This window comes from Lonchura striata, chromosome 8, assembly GCF_046129695.1.
Source record: "Lonchura striata isolate bLonStr1 chromosome 8, bLonStr1.mat, whole genome shotgun sequence".
Taxonomy (NCBI): Eukaryota; Metazoa; Chordata; class Aves; order Passeriformes; family Estrildidae; genus Lonchura; species Lonchura striata.
The window spans coordinates 22,605,467-22,626,455 of NC_134610.1; the positions used below are offsets into that span (position 1 = coordinate 22,605,467).

The 20,989-nt window shown below is 40.5% G+C and overlaps 1 protein-coding gene across 4 annotated transcripts in view; it reads right to left on the bottom strand.

Annotated features, from left to right (window-relative positions):
• The window catches only part of NFE2L2 (NFE2 like bZIP transcription factor 2), a 48,584-nt gene that overhangs the window by 3,015 nt on the left and 24,580 nt on the right, over positions 1-20,989 (bottom strand). The window contains exons 1-5 of one of the 4 annotated variants that reach the window (XM_021552379.3): positions 18,333-18,444; positions 11,406-11,539; positions 2,067-2,333; positions 1,816-1,911; positions 1,293-1,472 (exon numbers count right to left, since the gene is read on the bottom strand). In XM_021552379.3, the coding sequence (XP_021408054.1) occupies positions 1,293-1,472; positions 1,816-1,911; positions 2,067-2,333; positions 11,406-11,417 (555 nt within the window). In that variant the 5' untranslated portion in view covers positions 11,418-11,539; positions 18,333-18,444. Of the gene's footprint in view, positions 1-1,292; positions 1,473-1,815; positions 1,912-2,066; positions 2,334-11,405; positions 11,540-18,092; positions 18,127-18,332; positions 18,473-20,989 lie in introns of those variants that run through there. The other 3 variants (XM_021552380.3, XM_021552381.3, XM_021552385.3) reach the window with 3 other exon arrangements.

A 20,989-nucleotide genomic window follows, 5' to 3' on the forward strand; every position in this document is an offset into this window, starting at 1 on the left:
CTCCACTGATGGGTTTTCACTGGCTACAAGAACATCTTTCCAACAAGGTGGCAGTTGTTAACTAAAGCTGAAATATGCAGATCTGCTGTCCCCCAGGCATTATTTAACTAGAGGTTGTTCATGGCTTAAAGTAAGATTTTTCAATGTGAGAGCTCTATTTTTCCATTTCTCTAAACATAATTTGTAAGAGGCAGTGCCCTCATTTATTTACCTTTTTTTTTCACGAAAATTACTCAATTACTATTCAGAATTACTGTAATAGATTATTTTGGTTTGGTTTCTTAATGTATTTTCACCATCACCTGCTGCCTCTTCACAGCCAACTGCCTTTGTTACTTATGTGAGGCCTTTAAGCCTAACACAGTAATCAGGTTAGAAAAGTAGAAGAATATATAAAATAGACAAAGGCAAGAGGGAGAGTGGCAGGAAAAAAATCAGCTCCTGCAAATTTTCACTTTAGTTTTTTGAAATATGATTCTGATTTATGGGCACTCCACCAAGCAATCATCTCTTGTATTAATAGCATAAAGTAGAGCAGCAGCATGCTGGAAAGCGTGATGACATTTTACAGTTTATTTGAAAATAAATGTATTCAATTTTATAATCAAATAGAAGGAAAACAAATATAAGCATAGGATTAAAAAAACCTACATATTCTCTGTATTAACAAAGTAATTTTTTTGTTCCATTGAAATATCCAGTTCATGTACATTACACAAGTTGTTCTTACTGAATGTATATGAACAGCATTCATATAAATATACCTGACTCTTTTGTGTGACTAAATATATATTCTATTATCAGCTTTAAGAAACCTTTTCCTTAGATAAAAGTTAATCATATTCACACAACTGGACAAAAAGTTAATCACATTCACACAACTGGACACTGCCAAAAAGCCCCCAACATTTACAGTAACACTTGTGAAAACAATTCCTGTTGTAGATCCATGGCTCAAAATTGTCCATTTTTGAGCAGCTGAATTTTAACCATCATGCAGTATCAAACTGCACACAGAGGCAAACAGTGACTTGCTAAACATGAGGAAGTTCTGACTGAGAAATGTTTCATTAAGGCTTATCCATAAACAACTAATTTTATTCTTTCTACATGTTTTTCAATATACACTTTTTGAAAAAAATTAAAGCTTCTATTGAGTTATAAACACCCTACCAGTGTAGAAACAAGTAATAATGACCATTTCTTCAGATGCTATTGTACTGCCTTCTCCAAAATGCTATAGTCATCCAAAAAATATCATGCTTTGTTTTTCAGGTGCTTGTCATACTAACCTGTAACTCTGGAAGGGACAGTAATTCTTCCCAAACTTGCTCTATGTTCTGCATATTCTCTGCATCAGTGGGTTGTACTAGATCAGGGGATTCAGGTGGCTGAATTTGATCAGAGGAAACAAAGGCTGGGTTGCTATTGACCTGAGCAGGAGCCAGTGACTGAAATGCAGCTGAAGAAGCCTGAAGGGTTTAAACAAATAATTAAAAAGCCGAACAAAACAATGACAACTAAAAAACCCACTCAAAAAACCAGATGTGCATCTTCTAAAGCAAAAACCTAGTTTTTGGAGTTCTACCATTTCTGCAGAACAAACAGATTTTTCTTAAGGAAAGCAGTTTTTTAATATAATGGAATATTATAAAAATAGGCTCAGGTCTACTCACTGCTTTATGCCAGCTGGAGCCAGCTTGAGAAGAAAACTCAGATCATAAATTAGTCTTATGCTGAAGACAAATCTCATAGAAGACATGAGACTGACCCCATGGAAAAACATCCATGAAACCACTGAACTGTGCATTTTACCTCATGCTCATCTATAAACGGGAATGCTTCTGCCAAGAGCTGCATGCAGTCATCAAAGGACAAGGCCTCTGCTTCTGGTTTTGAAGGCTCTGTGGTCTAAATAGGAAAGTTATGAAAAAGGGTTACTGCATCTTTGAGTAACAGAAGATCTTCCATTACAGCAACACATGCAAATTCATTTTAGGCAGCCACTAGTATTATGCTTCCGGTGAATGGAAAGGGTTAAAAGCACTCAAACCACTGGAGTTTACCTGTGAGAAAGCAACGGGTGGCTCAGGATTTTCTGACTGAATGCACTGAGTTGGCTGCACAGGAACAAATTCACCTGTCTCTTCATCTAACTCCAGCTGAGCCAGCAAGGCTTCCTCCTGCTCTTTTTGGAGCTGCTCTTGTCTTTCCTTTTCAAGTTTCTTCTGCTTCTCGAGTTCATACTCCTGCCGCTGCCTAGAATCAAAAACTTCACGTCTTGCCCCAAGGTCTATATCTTGTCTCCAAAGGATGTCAATCAAGTTCATGTCCTGCAACAGAAATGCTTTTTGTAAGCAAGTTCCTCCCAGGCAGAACTGGTTTAGAACAACAGCAAAGCTTTAAATCTCTGTGTCAAATGGGTAGACTTATGTAACTGAAGCTTATTCTCTTAATTCTACAAAATAAAACATGGCTCTATATGACCTTTTTGAAGTGTGTGATCTGATGGTTTGGTTTCTGTGGCTCACACACAAGCTCACAGAAACCAAGAATTTATTACAATTGGTAAGGCAATACAGAGAAGAAATGTATTATTCTTTTTTGACTTGTTTCCTAGAAAACATAAAGATACAGAATTAATTTGTCACAAAGTAATTTTTAGGAGAAGAGAGAGAAATTGACCATGAGAGAATATGACCATGTAAATTTTTTTTCACATGTTCTTGTAAAACTGCAAAAGCTGCCTAAAAACATGATGGAGGCTTCCTGAAATAACTGTAATAGCCATACTGCAAAATGTATTTTGGATTAGTAATGTTCCATTCTGGTATTAATCTTCAAGATCAGCAGAACAGAGCTTCAGAGCTGCAAGAGCATCTGATTTCAAACACACCAAGAGATATAACATCACTAGCACTAAAGAAAATTATTAAGACTATTAGTAAAAAATTGTAATTTAAAGTTTAGTCTGTGGTGATGTTCTAAATGTGGCTGGTTTGGAGCACCTGAGTATAAATAGTGGTTGCAGGGTCTCAAATAGTGTTAATGTGTTGGCCCCTGGCTCATCACAGAGTCCAAATGGAATTCTGCTATTTAGGAAAGAACAATTGCTCAATACTATTTGCTACGGCTACAATTACTTCTAATTTATTGCATTGAGTTTTTTTATTGCAGGGAGGGGGGAAGAGCAAGGGGCTTAGTGAATTCTTTTGTTTTAGTTTTTTACTGTTCAAATCATCAGTATTCTTAGGGCTGAAGTCTAGAGTATTTTCTTCTATGAAGAAAACACTCTAACACTCAAAATTTATCCATTTGTATTCCTGCTGATACAGAATTTTAATACTTGCCAGCCATGTTTCTCAGATGGGTATTTGCCAACCATTTAGCTGGTGCCTGGAAGTTTTTGATATTACATCATGTTTCATTATGCTTAAAATTACCCTTTAGGGCAGCATGTGAAACTAATGTTCAGCATTGGGCATCCTCACTCTACAAGTAATACACCAAACACTGCATTTCTCCTGAACAGAACCTTCCTGATTCATTCAGCAGCTCTACACCCAAGATAGAATTTTTTTGCCATCATATCAAATTAAAACATTCTCTTCTCTCTGAAGGTTATTTTCAAATGGAGAAGCAAAGTAACCTGAATGCCAGCTCATGCGGCCATTCAAAATGATCATGTCTGTACAACAGCTATGGCAAAAAGCTTTAGGCCAAGTCCACATCTGAACAAACCAATTCAGTGTCTTCATTCCACGTGGCACAAACGACTTCTACTAATGGCTAAAAAAATATATTTTCACTAAAATTTGGTAATTATGTAAAATATCTTTGTGTAACACAATGCAGGCATTTCCAAATCTAAAACATATTTAATATACCTTGCTGGGAGAGACCAAACTCAGCTTTAATGGCCAGCAATGAAGAAGCTGAAATTATTACAGTGGCTGCCCAAGACAATGTTTGGTCTTTCCAGATTGGCAGGGTAAAATGATTGGCAGGGTAAAATGAACTAATTAAGTTCTGCAGCAATTGGAGATACTGCAATATGGTATAGCTTCATTAAGGGCCAGTAGTTTACCAGCTGCTCAGTGCCTCCTTCTGCAGCAGATCCAAAAGTGTTTCCCAGTCTCCGAGCATTTGCAATATGTTCTGGATAAAACTGCAGGATCTGGATTTTAGGGCTCGCTTTTGAATTATTCATTTACAAAGCACCATTAAAAATGTGACTCAAAAGATTTTTTTTGTGCATGTGTGTGTATAACATACAAAAATATCAGAACTGTTGCTCTGCTTCAGGTTAAATAATGAAAAACAATTTTTCTTTCTGTAGCTACAGAAGGCAAAACACATTTTCTTTAAAAAGAGAATCCATGTAGCCTTAGTCCAAAAATGTAAGACCTCTTTCAGGCATTCTAACGGCAACATTCATTATCAAAGTAAGTAGCTTTGGGTGCTGCCTCCTTTGTGGGATGAGATGTCTCCAAAGACACCAGCTGACCAAAGAAAATACTCTGGCTGTACACCACTGCCTGTCTGTGTGTGCAGCAGTCAGTTCAGGATTCTTTTCTGAATGAATACGCTTGCATAGTTATTAAGATTGTCAGGATCTTAAGCTGTTGTTTGACAAATATGACAGCACTGATTGGCTCCTGTCATCATTTTTCAAGGGACCATATTTAGGTCAGTGTCTTATCTCTAGCAGAGAGTTGAGCTTTGCCAGTGTCATGCTCTACTCTGGAGGGCACTGCTTGTCAGGAGCACTTTTAAATTTTATTTAGTTGCGCTACTGACGCTTAAAACCAAAAGGATGGGTTGTTTTGTTTTTGTTACCACCATGTAACTGGAAAAGAGCTTTCTTATTTTCAGTTTGAAAAGTTGTACATAAATACAGCAATATTAGTCTTTGAATAACAATTCAACTAATTACTATTAACATAAATGGGCTACATGGAGGAAGTGTTCATCTGGTCAATATGCTGATAGGTAGTACCTAACAGCACACTGACTTAAATATTAACCTGATACTTAATACTTATCTATAATTTTAACCAAGGCTTTTAGTAATACTTCCCTTTTCAAGAAAAAAATGTATTCTGGTTATTAGTCCAAAGCCTCAGGTTAAAGTTAAGGGAGTCAACACTGACAAGTGATTCACTAAGGAATGAATCACAACCACAAGCATGCGGTAATGGCACAGAACTCTTAAAAAAACCCTCGCAGTCTAAAGCAAACATTTTGCAATTTTGTTCTTTTAGCCTCCCCACAGTCTTCCTCTTTATTTTCCTGCTTTGCTGAACACCAGCACACACATACACAGAGGTGCCCACACAGGCAGGCATTCTACCTTAGGTTCACCACTAAAGCAATTTTCCCCTTCTACTGTTAAAGTATCCCAGAAGTAACCATGTACTCCATGCCTGGAGTATTAAAACTAGAGCTATTAAAATGTGTTCTCTCCTGTGCAAGAGCGACCTGCTGGTTTTTAGATGCCTCAACATGAAGTGCTGGTTTCAAAAAGACTCATTTGGAAGGACAAATGAGCACAGACTGGCATCCAAACTGGAACACGTGCACCAAGAGTCCTGTGAAAGATTCACCTGACCCAGAGCTGGCTGCTGCCCTTCAGAGCCAGGCTGACCACTTCCCTGAATATCAGACACATTCACTGCAAAGGCACAGCCTCATGTGACAGCCTCCACAAGCACCCACTTGTTCTTCCCTCCATTGTGCAACTCCTTGGATTGCATCAGAGGAAATGATGGGCTTGGCAGAGCCAAGAGGCCGCGCAGAGAGCCCGGCCTGTGCCCAGGAGGGAGTGCAGCCGCGGTGCTTCCCCCGCGCCTGGAGCTCAGCTCTTTCCCTCCCAACACCAACGCCTTGGCCCAGGGCAAATGCACTATGGGATTCAATTTGTGTATTACTGACCCAATATTTCTAACTGGAGAAAATGGTATGGGGTTAAGACTTTTCCCAAGCAGGCAAACAGTGATTTGATTTTGGTTGATTTTGGTTTTATTTTCTTTGCAATTTTGAAGACAGAGAATCAACTTCTCTCAACAGAAGACAAGTTTGCTTTCCCATGATCCATGTAAGCAGGAGGTGCCTTGTACCGATGGTTTTTCTGTTCATTTAGTGATATGCTCTTCCAACCACATTGATAGCTTAGTTTGGACATATAAAGGCACTTTTAATAAGATAAACATAAATGTTAAACAATTCACATTAAGCCACCATCTGGCCCCCAATGGAAATTTTCATGTTTTAGATTTACATATCAGCATTTGCCATCTGGGCAGAATCTGTTATACATTTTATGAGAAAATCTCTGACTACATTGTAAAGTTTGACAATTAACTCTTATTGCTCCTAAGCAAACATTTGCAGAAGGGTAAACAAAGGAAAGAGACCCTTTTTCGTGTTACTTTCACAGATTGACTTCTGTGCTTTAAACAAAATGCTAATCTTTTGTTTCATCCCTGTCTGGTTTATCAGACTGGTTTTGGTGTTGTTTGGAATATGAGCCATTTACAGGTAGCCTTGCTAGAATGGAAACATCCAGCAGCCCAAGTGTAAGCAGAGAAATGATCTTAGCACCTTTAACCCACTGTAAGCTATCTCCTGGATCCAGAGCACATTGTGAGGTTGGTGCATTTACTTCTCAAATCATGCCTTTTGCACCATAAATTGAGATAACATGAGCAGAATCTCCCACCAGACAGGGATCTGTTTTCCTTTCCTATGATCTGTTAGCAACTAACCCCACGAAGAGAGATGATTTCCCATGCCAATAGGAGTCAACAGAAGAGCAACAGCATCAATGGCTAATGCATCCAGCAGGGAGCTCAGGCCATCACCGCACCAGAAGTGGGGAAAAAATCCTACATCTTACCCACAGAAAGAGACAGGGCTAAGTATCCCTGACTTCTTATGTTTTCCTGAAAGAGAAGGGAATGAAGAAAAAAGCACCTTACATTTCTGATTTAATAAAAAAAAAACATGTTGGAAGTGAGACAGGTTCAAGGACCTCAGACACTTCAAGGCAAGAATGAAAAGGAGGCCAACAAGTAATAAGGCAAGTACATGAGGAGCTGGCAGCATCTTATCAGTTAAGAAAAGTTCAGTGGAAGCAACAGCTGAAGGTTTTCACCTTATTATCCTCTGGAGGAACTGATTTTGTTTAAGTAGCTTTCAAGAATTATTTATAAATAATTTAATGTTTTCAGATGATCTCTGGACTCTCCATAACTACTGTTTTGTTTTCTAAATATTTTTCAAGGTAAGTTAATTACAGAAGAAAATTCTGGACACATAAGCCTTATGCCTGGGGCACAGCAGCAAGAGCAATACTCTCATCATTGGCTCAATCTCATCATCAATAGTCAGAATGACATATCTATGTTTTTGTCCCACCACATCTGGTCTGCTTTGAGGTGACCATTTACAGTACGACAGATCAGGGGATTCCTTCTCAGTGTTGCAGATCTTTCTGCAGAAGACTCTTTCACGATCTCAGACACTCCAGAAGCAGCTGTGCTTTTCTGAATTGTTTAATCAATATATATTTGAGATAGCGGGTTTAAAAGAGTAGTTTAGTAGGAGTTTAATACAGAGTGCTGGTTGCCAGAGGCTGAATGGGGTCTGGACTGATCCCACCTCAATGTACTTTAAAAATATATATATAAATCCCAAATCCACTCTCTCCTTTGCATGGCTTACAGAAAACAAAATTGTAAGTTTAAGACTGGTACATATTTTCTTTGTCCAGTACCTGATTTTTCCAAAGTTATCCTCTAGTACTGAGGACCAGATCTATCATGCATTTTATCTGCTCCAAATTATCTTATTTCTGCCTTAGACCTTACTCTTTTCCTTATGACTAATATGGTAAACTGATAACAATGAATTTTTCTTGAATAAACTGAATTATGCTCATATTTACAAGTGCTACCATGGCTGCTCAAAAAAAGCTAAAAATGGCCATGGTTGTCATCCCACTTCTTCAAACTTAGTCCTAAATCTCTTGACATCCCAGAGTGCTTTCTGAAGCATCTGTATCTAAAGCAGTGAGCCATACATGTTTTCAGAGCTTTCCTGTTTTAATTAAATAGGTTCTGTTTTTCCCTTTCAGTCTTAATTTTATAGTGTTAACCCAATTTTCACTTTTCCACTGTATATCTGGCAAGTAGTATTAAAGTCCCTTACACTCCAATTCTGAATCATTCATTCAGCTTAACAGAGTTGACTTGCTATTTCTTTATCTTGCATCAGCAGCATTACAAAATTAAGTCAATAAGTAGAAAAAGTTAATATGTGTTCAAGTTACAATCTATTACACAAGTTGCATAATGAACTTGGGAGGCTGGCAAAAATACAGAATTGTTTACCAAGAGTGAGTCAGTATGTCTATTTGATTTTGCTTGATACATCAACAAAATTCTGCTGTGCTGTCCCAACAAATAAAGTGAGCGATTCTGCTGTGGCTGACTTTGTAGCTGTTGTCTAATCTCCATGTACTGCACCACATAACTCCATTCTGAAAGGTATTCAAACAGCAGCCATCTCAGACCAGCTTTTCCTGAAACAAAATATGGCTTTAATGCCTTTATTTGTGTTTGGAGGGTTTTTTTCTTCCCAAGTTAATACAGCATCATAATGAAACAGGCATTTATTGAATTCTGTCATTTATACAACAACAACAAAACCCTATGTGTAAATAAATAATATGAGAAAAATATTGCTGATCTTTTAACCCCAGGAATACATGAGCCTTTGCATCCCACTTTAATTTAACAGGTAACTGTTTTTCAAATACTGTTGGTTCAATATAGAAAATATTATCTTTTAAGATATTTTGCTACACCCAGCCAAACGTGTACTCCGCAGACATTGCCACAGGGTACTCACTAGTTTATACACAAGAGGATTTGTTTATAATAATGGCTCAGTCATCTGGGAAACATGATCCAGTCAAATTATAGCATGTTATTTTTTCCAATCAAACAAAAAAAAAAAAATCAGGAAGCAAAATGAACACAGAAACAGAGTAAAGAACCTAAAAATCTGCAAATAACATTACGTTGTATAAATCTTGAGTTATAACCTATTAGCCACTATTTGATTTCAACACCTTTTGGAAAAGCATGTTTCAAACCAAACATGAAAACTGTGTGTTTGTTTGAGGGTCCCTATATTCTCCAGGATTGTATCTTTCTCATACTACATGTTTTCACTGCATTGGCATCTTAGTTTAAAATCCCCATTTCCAGCTGTCGTTCTGCTGATGGCTGGGCAAGTTACAGGGACAGCACCAGCTGGGTCACTACAGCTGCAGCACGGCTGGATGTGGACACTGCACACTCTGACACTACGGGAGCACATCTCAACTTCCACCCCGCTCCTCCCACAAGCAACTCGCCTTGAAATTGTTGTTTGTGGACCAAACTACAGTGGCAAGCAACTGGAGTGCCTGGGTGAGTTAGAAAGCAAGGAGGCTCACCCAGTGTCCTAACAGCACATACCCAGCAGCTGTCTTTCAGAAGCAGACAGCTACTGTGGCTGCATCAAGGAAATTCCACACAAACACCTCATCAGCCAGGAGTATTATCTTAAGACCAAAAGCTTAAGAATAGGGTTATATTGCAGGGAACAGTGTTTGTTTCAGATGTGCCTACATCTGGCCTACATCTACATAGGTACACAGTTCCCTCTGCACAGTCTGTGGGGCACAGGTGTTAAACAGTGAGCCAGTCCTGCAATTAACATGCCCTTTTCGCATACATAATCCATATAGACAGCACTGGGAATTCAGTCAGTGCACAGTTCTCACTAAACAAGCATGTTGGGGTTTTTTGAGTGTTCAACCTCCAATACACTTCTTACTTAGTTTCTGCAAGGGAAAAGAAACCAAACCCAGAAAACAGGCCAAAAATACATTGCTATTTAACTGCTCACCACTGGGCAGTACAGAATCATAACAGATTTGAGAAAGGGATACCCAGAGGGGCACATTTTTACTATGCTGGCAATATCTTTCCAAAAGAGTAATTCTTGGTTAAATGGCACTGTGAACTTAAGTTGACACTGCGAACAGCCTTCACTAGTGACATACTTCAGTCAATAAAAATACCATTCAACTGTGCACTGTTGACCAAGAACACTCTGCCTAAATTTACACAAAGCATCATAGAAATCATTATTTAATTTGCATGAAAAGAGTTCATATAGCATTTCCCTCTTCTCTAACCACACCAAGATATTCCACAGAAGGAAGCAAGGGCAGATTTTACTAATTTTCTTAAGCACTCATAATCCACACATTTATCTGCAAAAAGCAAGCCTCTAGAAATCATCAGCCCCCAAAAGCAATCTCTTTCACATCAAGGTCCTGCAAAGTTAAACAACTAATTCAGAAAGCTCAAAAGGGGCCAACAAGTCAGGCGTCTGCATGTCAATCTATAATTTCTGTCACAATGACAGCTTTTGCTTAGAAAAGGTAAACCCACTGAGGAAGTGAACAATAACAGGGTACAAAACTAAAGCTTTGTCTGTGTGGTGCATTCCAGCGCTCACTTTTCAATTTATAAATTCTGAAAGCAAAAGGATCTAATTCATCTTCCAAAGCATGAACCAGAGCAGGTAAATGGTTTTATTTCTCTTGCCAAAATAATGCTCAATATCTTCAAAAGAGCAACAAAACTGCAAAACTCAACTGTCCTATCCAAATCAAGAGCCTCCACTACCCGCCCCTTTCCTTGGGGCTTTTTCCATGTCTGTCCCCTTGGAGTATACAGGAGACTCATAGCCCGTTTTATGGAAAACTCTCATCCCAAGCTTCATTTTGAATTTAAGGTAATCCTGTGGGTCTGACCTTAGTGACAGTTTCAGAATAATCTGAAGCACCCCATTCACAGTTTTGTTATTTAAGTGGCTTCCATTCTTAACTTTGCTGACAAAAAGAAACTTTGAGAGATGAAAGATGTCAGAGATGTATACAGCAGCTGTCAGCTGAGCTAAGATTCCCAAGTGTGGTCAGTGCAGACTGGACTCCTGAAGTGGTCGATGATAAAGGATTACAAATCAATCCAGAAAACATTCCATGGTACTATAACATTTCACTGAGTCACAATAATTCATACTAGTTGAAGAATTAACTTGATAACATTCTAGTTTGAATACTAAAACCAAAATAGAAAGCACAATATCAGAAGTCACTGTGATGGAATTTGTCATGTTACACAGCTATAAGGCACATTAATACAATGTGCATTTCCATAGTCAAATAATTAAATTTAAATAATTTGGAAGACCAGCTGTCAGAAATAAAGATTTAGATTCAAATATAAGTACAGGTTTTCATATTATGTTTTTTACTAGCACCATTTTTGTTATTAACTTACTTTTATTTTCATCCTTTGGCATCTTAAATCCTACGTGTTTCAAAAGTTTATGCATGTTTGTTTGATTTCTTTTACAAATATCAGTGGGACAATCTTCCAGAAATTCCTCAGTTGACACAGATCTCGAGACCCATCTACAGCAGAAACAAAGCCAAGTGTGAATATAATTGTGTGTCATAAACCAGAAAACATCCATGCATCTCATGTCAAGTAATTCACAGCAGATTGCACCAGGGTCTACAGTACACTTGTACCAAGAAGATGTATTGTCTGCAATGGTGCAGACATGTCAGTGACTCCCCCGTGACAGTGGGGTGGAACACCCCTACTGACAGGTCTTGGATGACCTCTGCTGCTACACTCTCCGTGTTCTCCTTCCAGCCATGAAGCATCCGAAAAATCTTACCCTTCTGAGCTGAGCTGCACCAGCCTTCAGAGCCACCCACTCATCCCTGCCATCCTCTCTTGCCCATTGTTCTGCTACCCAGCTGATTGTGGAACACGTCATCTGGTCACATAACTGCCCGCAATCCAACTGGAAATACCCTGATTTAGAACAAAACTCAGTCTTCTTACCCAAGAGCATGTAACTCAAGCAAACAGCTCCTGAAGGCAGAAAGCAGAAATGATGAAGTGCCCCTGCCCAGGTGGCTGGCTGCAGAGCAGGCATAAAACTGCCCCTCTCACACGGGAGCAGGCAGCATTCCCAGTGGCAGACCTGCACCAGCCACATGCTGCCTTGGAATTCTGAATGGGGATCCCCCAATGGGGAGCCCAGGCAGCACAGGAAGCTTTCCACTCTAATTACAGAAATAAGTAGGAGGATACTCATTTTACCACAAGGTTTCAAACAAACAAAACAATAAAAAAAACATAATATTTTTATCATAGCTCTTTACGGCAAAATGGTGGCGATGACCTGAGCAGGAAGCAAATCAAAGTCACAGCAACTTTTCACATAACTCAGCTGTTGAAAAGTCACTGCTTTAACATTTCATAGGTATTAATTTTCAAACATGGCAAATAGACACACCCTTAATCATAAAACAAACCTCCTCTTACAGGCACACTATCAACCAAGCTCCTTCTGAGTCAATTACCCAAGAATACAAACTTTGTTTCGCAAGCTGTCTCCAGGAGTGGAATTTTTGTTATACTTACAAGAGACAGCATGTAAAATCAATACAGCAAACAGCAATAAAACTTTGAAACTGCAAGACAGAAGTGGGGGCACGGAGGGAAAAGTTGATATCTGTACATTTCATAGCAATACAGAAGATACTTCCTTAAAAGGTTTTAACGAGATGGTTTCAAACTGATCTTACATAACTTTGTTGCTGTAACTTCAATCTTGAAGGAACTTTCTTTCCCTTTCTCTTCTCTTTTTTAACTAGATTGGTAATAACACAGCAGAAGTTAGGCTAAAATTCTAACTGCAAGACATGTACAAGGTTGAGTGGTTTCAACAGCATCCACAACTAATACACAGCTTATGAAATGGTGTAGTTTTAGTTTACATTTAAAGACAGAAAACATCAATAATCATTTACAGTACCTTCCAAGTAACTTTGCTAAACCAACACTGTTTTATATCCCTTTTTCCCATTATAAAAACTGCAGCAAATCAGGCAAAAATCAGAAATCTGAACAGACATAAAAATTTTCAACTGTATCTGTAGTGCATAAATTGCAGCCACATAAGTATTATTTTAAAGCTAAAACCATTCTACTAGAGCTGTGCCAATTAGTACTTATGTTAGGGCTTAGTAATATACTACTGAGCAGCAGTTATACTCTGCTGGTAGGACAATGCTAACTTAACTTTGAATTATTAACACTCTTATTATTCCTAATAGCTTTCCAAGATCTCCAGAACAACATGTTAAAACATCTAAGTATTTTAAAGTGAATTTTAAAGTAAATATTAACATATAAATTAAGAGGCAAATACAAAGCCAATGTATTGACATGTAACATTGAAAAATCAATGTGTCACTGAAAGAAAACACAAAATACTTCATCAAGAATTCAAAATGGCAAAAGACAGAAAACAGAAGATCCTTCATAAGATAAAGACAAATGCTGCTCCCCAAAGCAGTCAAATAATTAAACACTTGTATCTGTACTAGATGTTGTCACACATTGCTTGGCTACCCAAATTAATATTTAATTTAATATATGCTGCCAAATTAATACTTAATTTAAATGTATGGTTCTGAGACATTTGGCTTCCATTTGAAATGGCCACTGTGGGCATACACATGTTGAAAGTAAAACTAGAGGAATATTAAAACAAGATAATATAATGGGGAATCTATTTTTAAATTTCCATATTTTAAAGAATAGTAAAGAAAAAATAAGAAATATGAATCTAGAAATCACAGATATAGAAAAATAGGTGTTGGTCTGATTGTTTTACTACTGTGTTGCACAGAGCAGTTACATGGCTCTTTAGTAAAGCTCAAGTGCTGTAAGATAATTGAATTCTTGCTACTGCTAATTAATACGTGACTGTCACTAGCTTTGCTTTTCCCATACAGAAAGCAGCTACTGGGTAGGAAAGCTGAAAGTACACAATGCCTATCTTGAACTGAATGCATTTTCCAGTATCTGTTCCAGATAAGCCTTCCACTGTTTTCAGCAGTTTTATGCACCACAGATAGCACTGCCACCTTCAGTTCTTACCAGTGGTTTAATTGTTTACCTTAACGAAACAAATATGCCATAAAAGAACTGCAGTTGAGCAACCCTGAGCAGCACTGTGGCTTGCTGTATATCAGTCATCCTTGGATAACACAAATTCAAAGTCATGACTGCCAGTTCCTTCTCCATGACTTCTCATTGGTCATATTGAAAGACTTGCAGATGTAGCAAAGGAAGTGATTTCAAAACCAATTAAATCAGTTTATTGCTGAGAAAGGACTAAGCCGACTAAGGTGCCATAATCTTTCCCCTTCACCTAAAGTGGCATTCTGTGGCACAAAGTCCAACTTTGGTATAATATACTGGATCAGAAAACTGAACAGACTTCAAACCCTTTCAAGTTTTCTAGGAATGTGCTACATTAAAATAATAGGTTACTCAGGGTTGAAATGAGATGGAGGCCAAAGCAAACTTTAACCAGGTGATTAACCCAGAGACTTTGCAGGACTTCTTGCTGGCTGCAACTCAATCAGCAAGGGATTAATATTTAATTCATGCCAATGGGTTACTGCCTGAACTTGTACTGTACTGGCTTCAGCCAAGACAATCATTGGAAATACATCACACTTGCACAAATTGGCTTAAATTTAGTGAATGGTTTAATAATTTTAAAGCTTATCTTTATAATTGCAAAGAGAAAAAAAAACAAAATAAGCAGTGCTCAAGATAGAAAAATCAAACTAATTTCTTCTTCACAATGAGTCACACACCCAGTGTTACAAGTATGGGTACATGTGGCATCATTTACTGGCATCTTCATCTGAACTTTCCGTATTTTCTCCTTCTCCCTCAAGTTCAGCCTTCTCTGAGCCTGCAATTGACTTTATCATTCTCCTTATGAAGTCTACTGCATTCCAAAAACTTCCTGTGACAAACTCCAACAGCTTTTGCTGTTTTGAGTTTTCTTAATTCTACTGAAGGAACAAATACAACAAAATTTTAAAACTATGTATGAAAAACCCTAGAAAGGAATAGCATGAATTGATTTTACTCAGAATACTTCACTTGGGTCCTTCCACTTCTAGTGTTCCTCAACATCACCTTACAAAGCCCAGCATACTCCACAAAGGTTTCTGACTTTTTTTTAACAAAATAAGTATGTTCAAGATGCTATTGCTACATTAATTTCAGTCGGGATCACAGAAGTAGCAGTACTAATCAAACAGATGTTTTTATGCTTTGCAAATTTAAGAGGTACGGAAAGTAAAAGAAATCAAAACAGTATTCAGGTGCAACAATAGAGACAATAATAATTTCCTTGTCTTTCAGGGTTATACATAACCCACAGCATTCAGGATGAGTCCTACAGCATCTCTATTTTTTCAATTAAAAAATAAAAAGAATAAAGTAAGAGACGGAAAGCAAAAATTTATTCTTGCCCATGAACATTAGTGGGAATTGAACACAAACCTTCCTAAAAGCCCACACAGTCCTATAAAAACATCTCAGCTTCTTTAAAGCACACAAGAACAGCCAGCTGCCTTCTGCTTACAATGAATGCTCTTTTTTTATTCCAGTTTGGTCTCTTCAAACATTTCCCAATAAACTTTTAAAGCCAATCTCTTCTTCAACTTTGAGTGCTAAAAATTAATTTCTTCAAGTCAGTCAGGTTTTCTGAGACAATGAACTTGCACTTCCACCCAGTTTCCAATACAACTGTAATTTCTTGGCACATTTTAAAGATCTGCTACATAACAGGATTCATATAATGGATATTTACTACACTAATAACAACAATATCCAATTAGCTGTTCTCCTGAATGGATTGACAAGATCAACTCCTGCTGGGCAACATTCATTTCAGCCAAACATGCTACACTGCATTGTATCTAACGCTGGCTTAACTGAAACATATTCTTTCATGAGTTTTGAAGGAAAGAAAGCTCTACCAATACAGCTCAATAGCAAGGTGAGCACAGAACTACTGGAAATGTCAAAATAAATGCATTTTTACTTTAAAAAGTGCTTGTGATACTCTCTCATGTACTTCCTCCAAACATGTCCTACATTTTAGTAGATAACAATATATTCAGAAATGTGGGGATTTTTGGAATTCATGCACAGAGTTACATGAATATATGTATCTACAGATACGTTGATCAGATATTCCTATTCAATAATGTTATTAAATCTCATTATCAAGAAACTAAAAAAGAAAAAACATCTCAACAACCCAAAAAGCAAAGACTCGCTGCCAGTCCTGAGTGGGGTACTTGCTCGACTTTCCCACAGAATCTACCCTCATGTGGAAATGAAAGGCTATCAGAGAATGAAAATAAACCCACTCACTTGACAAATTAATGAAGCAGGTCACGAAAAAGTATGTGTAATACCTCATTAAAGCCCTCTATACTGAAGAGATCACACTAATTGAGCTGGAGACTCTTCAGGACAGCTTTCTAGGTAGAAAAACCCTAACAGATACACTTGCATGCACACTCAGTTATTTATCCACTTGGTTTTGCCAGTTGTTGCAATTAGTCTTACTTCCAATCTAGTGCAACCCACAGCTTCATCGTGTTGGAAAGGGAATTCTTTTTGACCTCTTGTTCTGAGGTTCAAAATTTAATAACTAAGTGGCTTGTTGAGCTTTTTTTACAAGGTAACAGGAAACTGCTCCGATAACTTCACATTTACTGAAGAGAAAAGCTACTAAATCCTGCCTTCTCAAGTGTGATTTGAAACATCCAGACCACTTGTTCCACTGCAATCTTTTTTTCTTGGATGGTTTAAGGTCCATGTAGGCAACATTCCATTTCACCTTTGTGCACGTAAGTGCATCCTCTTTCCAGGCAGAAAGGTACAACAAGGAAATACTTTTTACAGGAATATTGCAGGCAATAGTTCTGCTAACTCCCCCAGAAGTACATAGCTGAAAGTGGAGGTTTTATATTCTGGTTAAGGAGTTTGAGCAACCTCTACACACTCACCTTCACTGCTATGACTACTGCTGCCAGGCACACAGACACTAAGAACACCCTTCCCGTCTGCCAGCTTGCAAAATCTGAGGGGCTAAATGCAGATTGTGTCCTCCCCTCGTTCATTTTGAGTGAACATTTTATGGTACAGGGTATGTGAATTTTCCATTTAATTAATACCCTTAGGGCTATATATGTCAAAGATGACGATAAGTTGCTATCTAAAAAACACACTCCCTTTTCAAGCTAGGTCTGCAAGAGAAGCAATCAGCAGCTGCTGAGCTCAGATACGAAAAGTGCAACAGGTGGCTCAGAGAGAAGGTTCGACAAAGCAGGCAAAGGAGTAACAAAAGCGAGGTTTCTGGAAGAGAAGTCACAGTGGATCGGTGAGAAGGTACAGAATCATATACGCAGGAATTGCTTGGTTAAGAGTACTTCAGGAATGCCACTGAAAGTGCCTGGATAATACAGGCAAAACCAAATTCACAGGGTGCTTACGTAGCACCGGCCGAGACAGTGATTTCTGTCGTAGTATTTGCCAACAAACTGAGGAGGCAAGGTGGAGGTCATGGCTGTGCTACCCAGGGCTAGAAAAACAGACGGGCCAAGCAGAGTTACGAGCAGCCCAAGACTCGAAAGGAACTACCCAATGAACAGAAAAAGGTACATCCAATACTGCTGAAGACATAGTGCCTGTAGGAAATACCCACTTACATACCCTACAGCATGGACAACGTTAGAAGAAACTCTACTGCACAGCATATGCATACCAACACACACGAGAAGAGCATGAGAACACTTGAGTCTTAAGTTTGAAGCAAGGAAAGAATTAAAGCAGCTCCAGAACAATTTTTAGGTATCACTTCTTTAAACCTAACATTTTGTTGATATGTTTCTATTCAAACGCCCAAGAAAAGCACAATTATATAAAATTATAATGGAGTTCAATTATGCTTTCAGTTATTCACGCAGCTCTTGTGCAACTAGTTTGCAACACAACAGTACTGAACTCCCGCCGGCTTCGAGAGAAGAGGCTCCACAGTACACGAGTACAAACCACAAACACCTCTGAGCCTCCAGGACATTCGCCCTGGCGGAGGCCGCCGCGGCTCCGCCTGCCCCGTGCCCAAAGCCCGGCGGGGGTTTGCAGCCGGCGGAGGTGCGGGACAGCCGGCCGGGCTCCGCGGGCTGCGTGCGCCGGGCTGATGCGGAGCCGAAGGCGGGCCCGGAGCCGCGCAGGGCCGGCGCCGGCTGTGCGGCAGCCCGGCAGCGGGCCCGGCCGGCTGCGGCAAGCGCGGTAACTCACCCGAGTGCGAAGCGTGAGCGCTCGGGCCCGCCGGGGCAGCGACTCGAGGCTGTACCCGGCTCGGGCAGCCCCTCCGGCCCCGGCGCCTCCCCAGCCGCTCCCTCGGGGGAGGCTCCGGCCCCCGGCGCCGCCCGGCCCTCCCCGCGCTGCCGAGGCTGCGGGCGGCGGCTGCGGGCGGCCCTCGCTGACCCCGGCCCGGCCCGGCCCCGCGGGCAGCGCGGCCCCGCCCCTACCGTGACTCAGCACGCTCGGGGGCGGGCCGGCCCCACGTGCTCCGCGGCTCGTGACGGCCGCCCCGCCCCGCCCCGCGCCCGCCGGGCCCGCCCGCGCCCGCGGCGCCGCTCTCACCTGCGCGGCGGCCGCCTCCATCAACACGCCGGGGCCGGGGCGCCGGGGCCGGCGCGGCGGGCCCGGCACCGCCCGCCGCCTCTCTCGGCGCTGTTTGGGGACGGGGCCGCGCCGGGACGGCGGCCGCCCCCGCGCTCCGCCCCGGCCGGGCCGCGCAGCCACTCAGCGCCCGCGGGACCCGCGGAGGTGGCGGCTTTCCCGGCAGCGGCGCCGGCCGGGCCGGGCATCTTCGTCCGCGCTCTCCGCTCCGCGCCCCCCGGGCAGCCCCGGTTCGGGTGTCGGTGAGGGGAGGGCCGGCCTGCTCCGGGCGAGCCCGGTGCGCTCGGCGCTGCAGCCGGGAGCGCTGCCGCAGCCCGGGGCGGTCCCGAGCGAGCCGTCTAACCAGCCGTAAGAGAGAGGGAGATTCGGGGCTGGCGCGCACCAAGTGTTTGCAGTTGGTAGCTCCGGCTGATGTTCTCCTCGGAGCGGCAGTGGTACCAGTTCTAATACCATTTTTCAACCTTTTCCGGCTATTTAATATGCAACACACATTAAAACCACATCACAGCCCCCAACACATCCACTTCTCAGGAGTAACAGAGCGCGTGCCAGGGCGTGCCTAAAAGTAAGGGGTGATGCTTTAGAGCAGACAGGCCATAGGCTGGCATCCTTACACGTGTCAGAGTTACCGCATTATTGCAGTGTCTTATCTTAAAGCACCTGTCATTATATGGTAAATTATATTACCCAGAGAGCAAGCTGAACGCCCCTTGAAAGTCAAACAGTTAATCAGTTCAGTGCACTGAATACCACTTTGAAAAGGGTCTGCTGCCATTGTGTGTGTAGCCTGGCTGACAGTATGTGACAATATGTACCTTTGAGATGATCATTTGATCACTCCTTGAGCCCATTTCTGAGGCTACTTGCAATGACTAATTGAACCAAATAGTGTGGAATTAGGACACTCTTACTAAACCTGATAAATCTCCCTATTCCCTTGTGGGTGTTCGGTTTCTGTGCTTTTCAGCCAGAGCACTGCACTGAATTTCTCTCAGAGCCTGCTTTGGGTATGCACAGCTGCTGGGTTGTTTGGGCTAGGGTGAACATCTCATTTTTAGGTTTGCTCTTCAAGGTACAAGACTGTGACTTTACAACTTCAAACATAGCACAAGTGTATAAATTCAATATATCTAGTAATTTGAAAGTTCTTTGTACCTTCATGTTGCAGCTGTGTGTCTACTCAAATATACCGCTTGCTGTAATTATATGAAATTTATATATCCCTTGGAAGGAAGAAAAACCTGCAATTTAAGTAGATTTCTTATATGCATATTTGGTAACTCTATAAGATGTAGTGGAAGCACTTCCCTTACAATGGAAGTTTAGTTAAAGCATGTCCATGGAGCCACTAAGCACATTGTGGAGGTCTTAGCAGCTGAATAAATTAGGTATATTGAAGCAGCTCTTAAAATGCTATGGCTTTGACTCCATGGAGGTAGAATGCAAAGTGACAATGACTCATTTATAATGGAAAACAAACAGCAAAATTGAAAGAATATTTCTGCATATTATTTTTGTAGTGCCACTTTATTCTGAGGTCTGAAAGTGAACCCAAGTGAATCCAACAAGAAGGGCTCTTGTTGAAGATTCTGGAGAAACTGAAGCAGGCTCTTGCAAGTTAAAAAACCTTTTGAATGCAGCTGCTGCTCCATCCTTGCAAATTATGTTTTTATTAAGTGCCAGCTTTTGACTTTTTCAGTATTATAAAAGAAACAGTATGCAGACCATGTTAGCACAAAAGGAGTAATACACAATGTCAGTTCATTTAAAAATGCTGTGAAGCTATGAAAATGTCTTTTTTACATGCTTTATTTAATAGAAAACAAAATAAAATGAAGTGTGAATCTTAGGCATTGGCATAGGTTGTATCATAGTGCAGAAATACCATGCAGAGCCAAGCAGCTTGCTTGGAGCCTGGAGTGAAAAAAAAAATGGCAAGGACACTTTCTGGTCAGGCAGATAAAAAAGCATTGACTATATATTTCATTTGTGCTCCTTACTTAATTTCTCTTCTTCTTTCCTTATCTTCGCACCTTGTGCTCAGGCAGACCAGCACTCCATTTCTAATGAGAAAGGCAGTCATCCAAAAACCAGCTTAATGAAAATGCTGCATTGCACTGGATTATTCTGCTGTACACTGCTGAGGAATGAGGTGTATGGCTTTGGGAGCTCCTGAAGCAAAGTACCCACAGTGCTTTTGTGATACTGCTATTTTGTGTCATCAGACAATCTGGAATACCTGGAAACACAGATTTGTTTGTGAGTTGTCC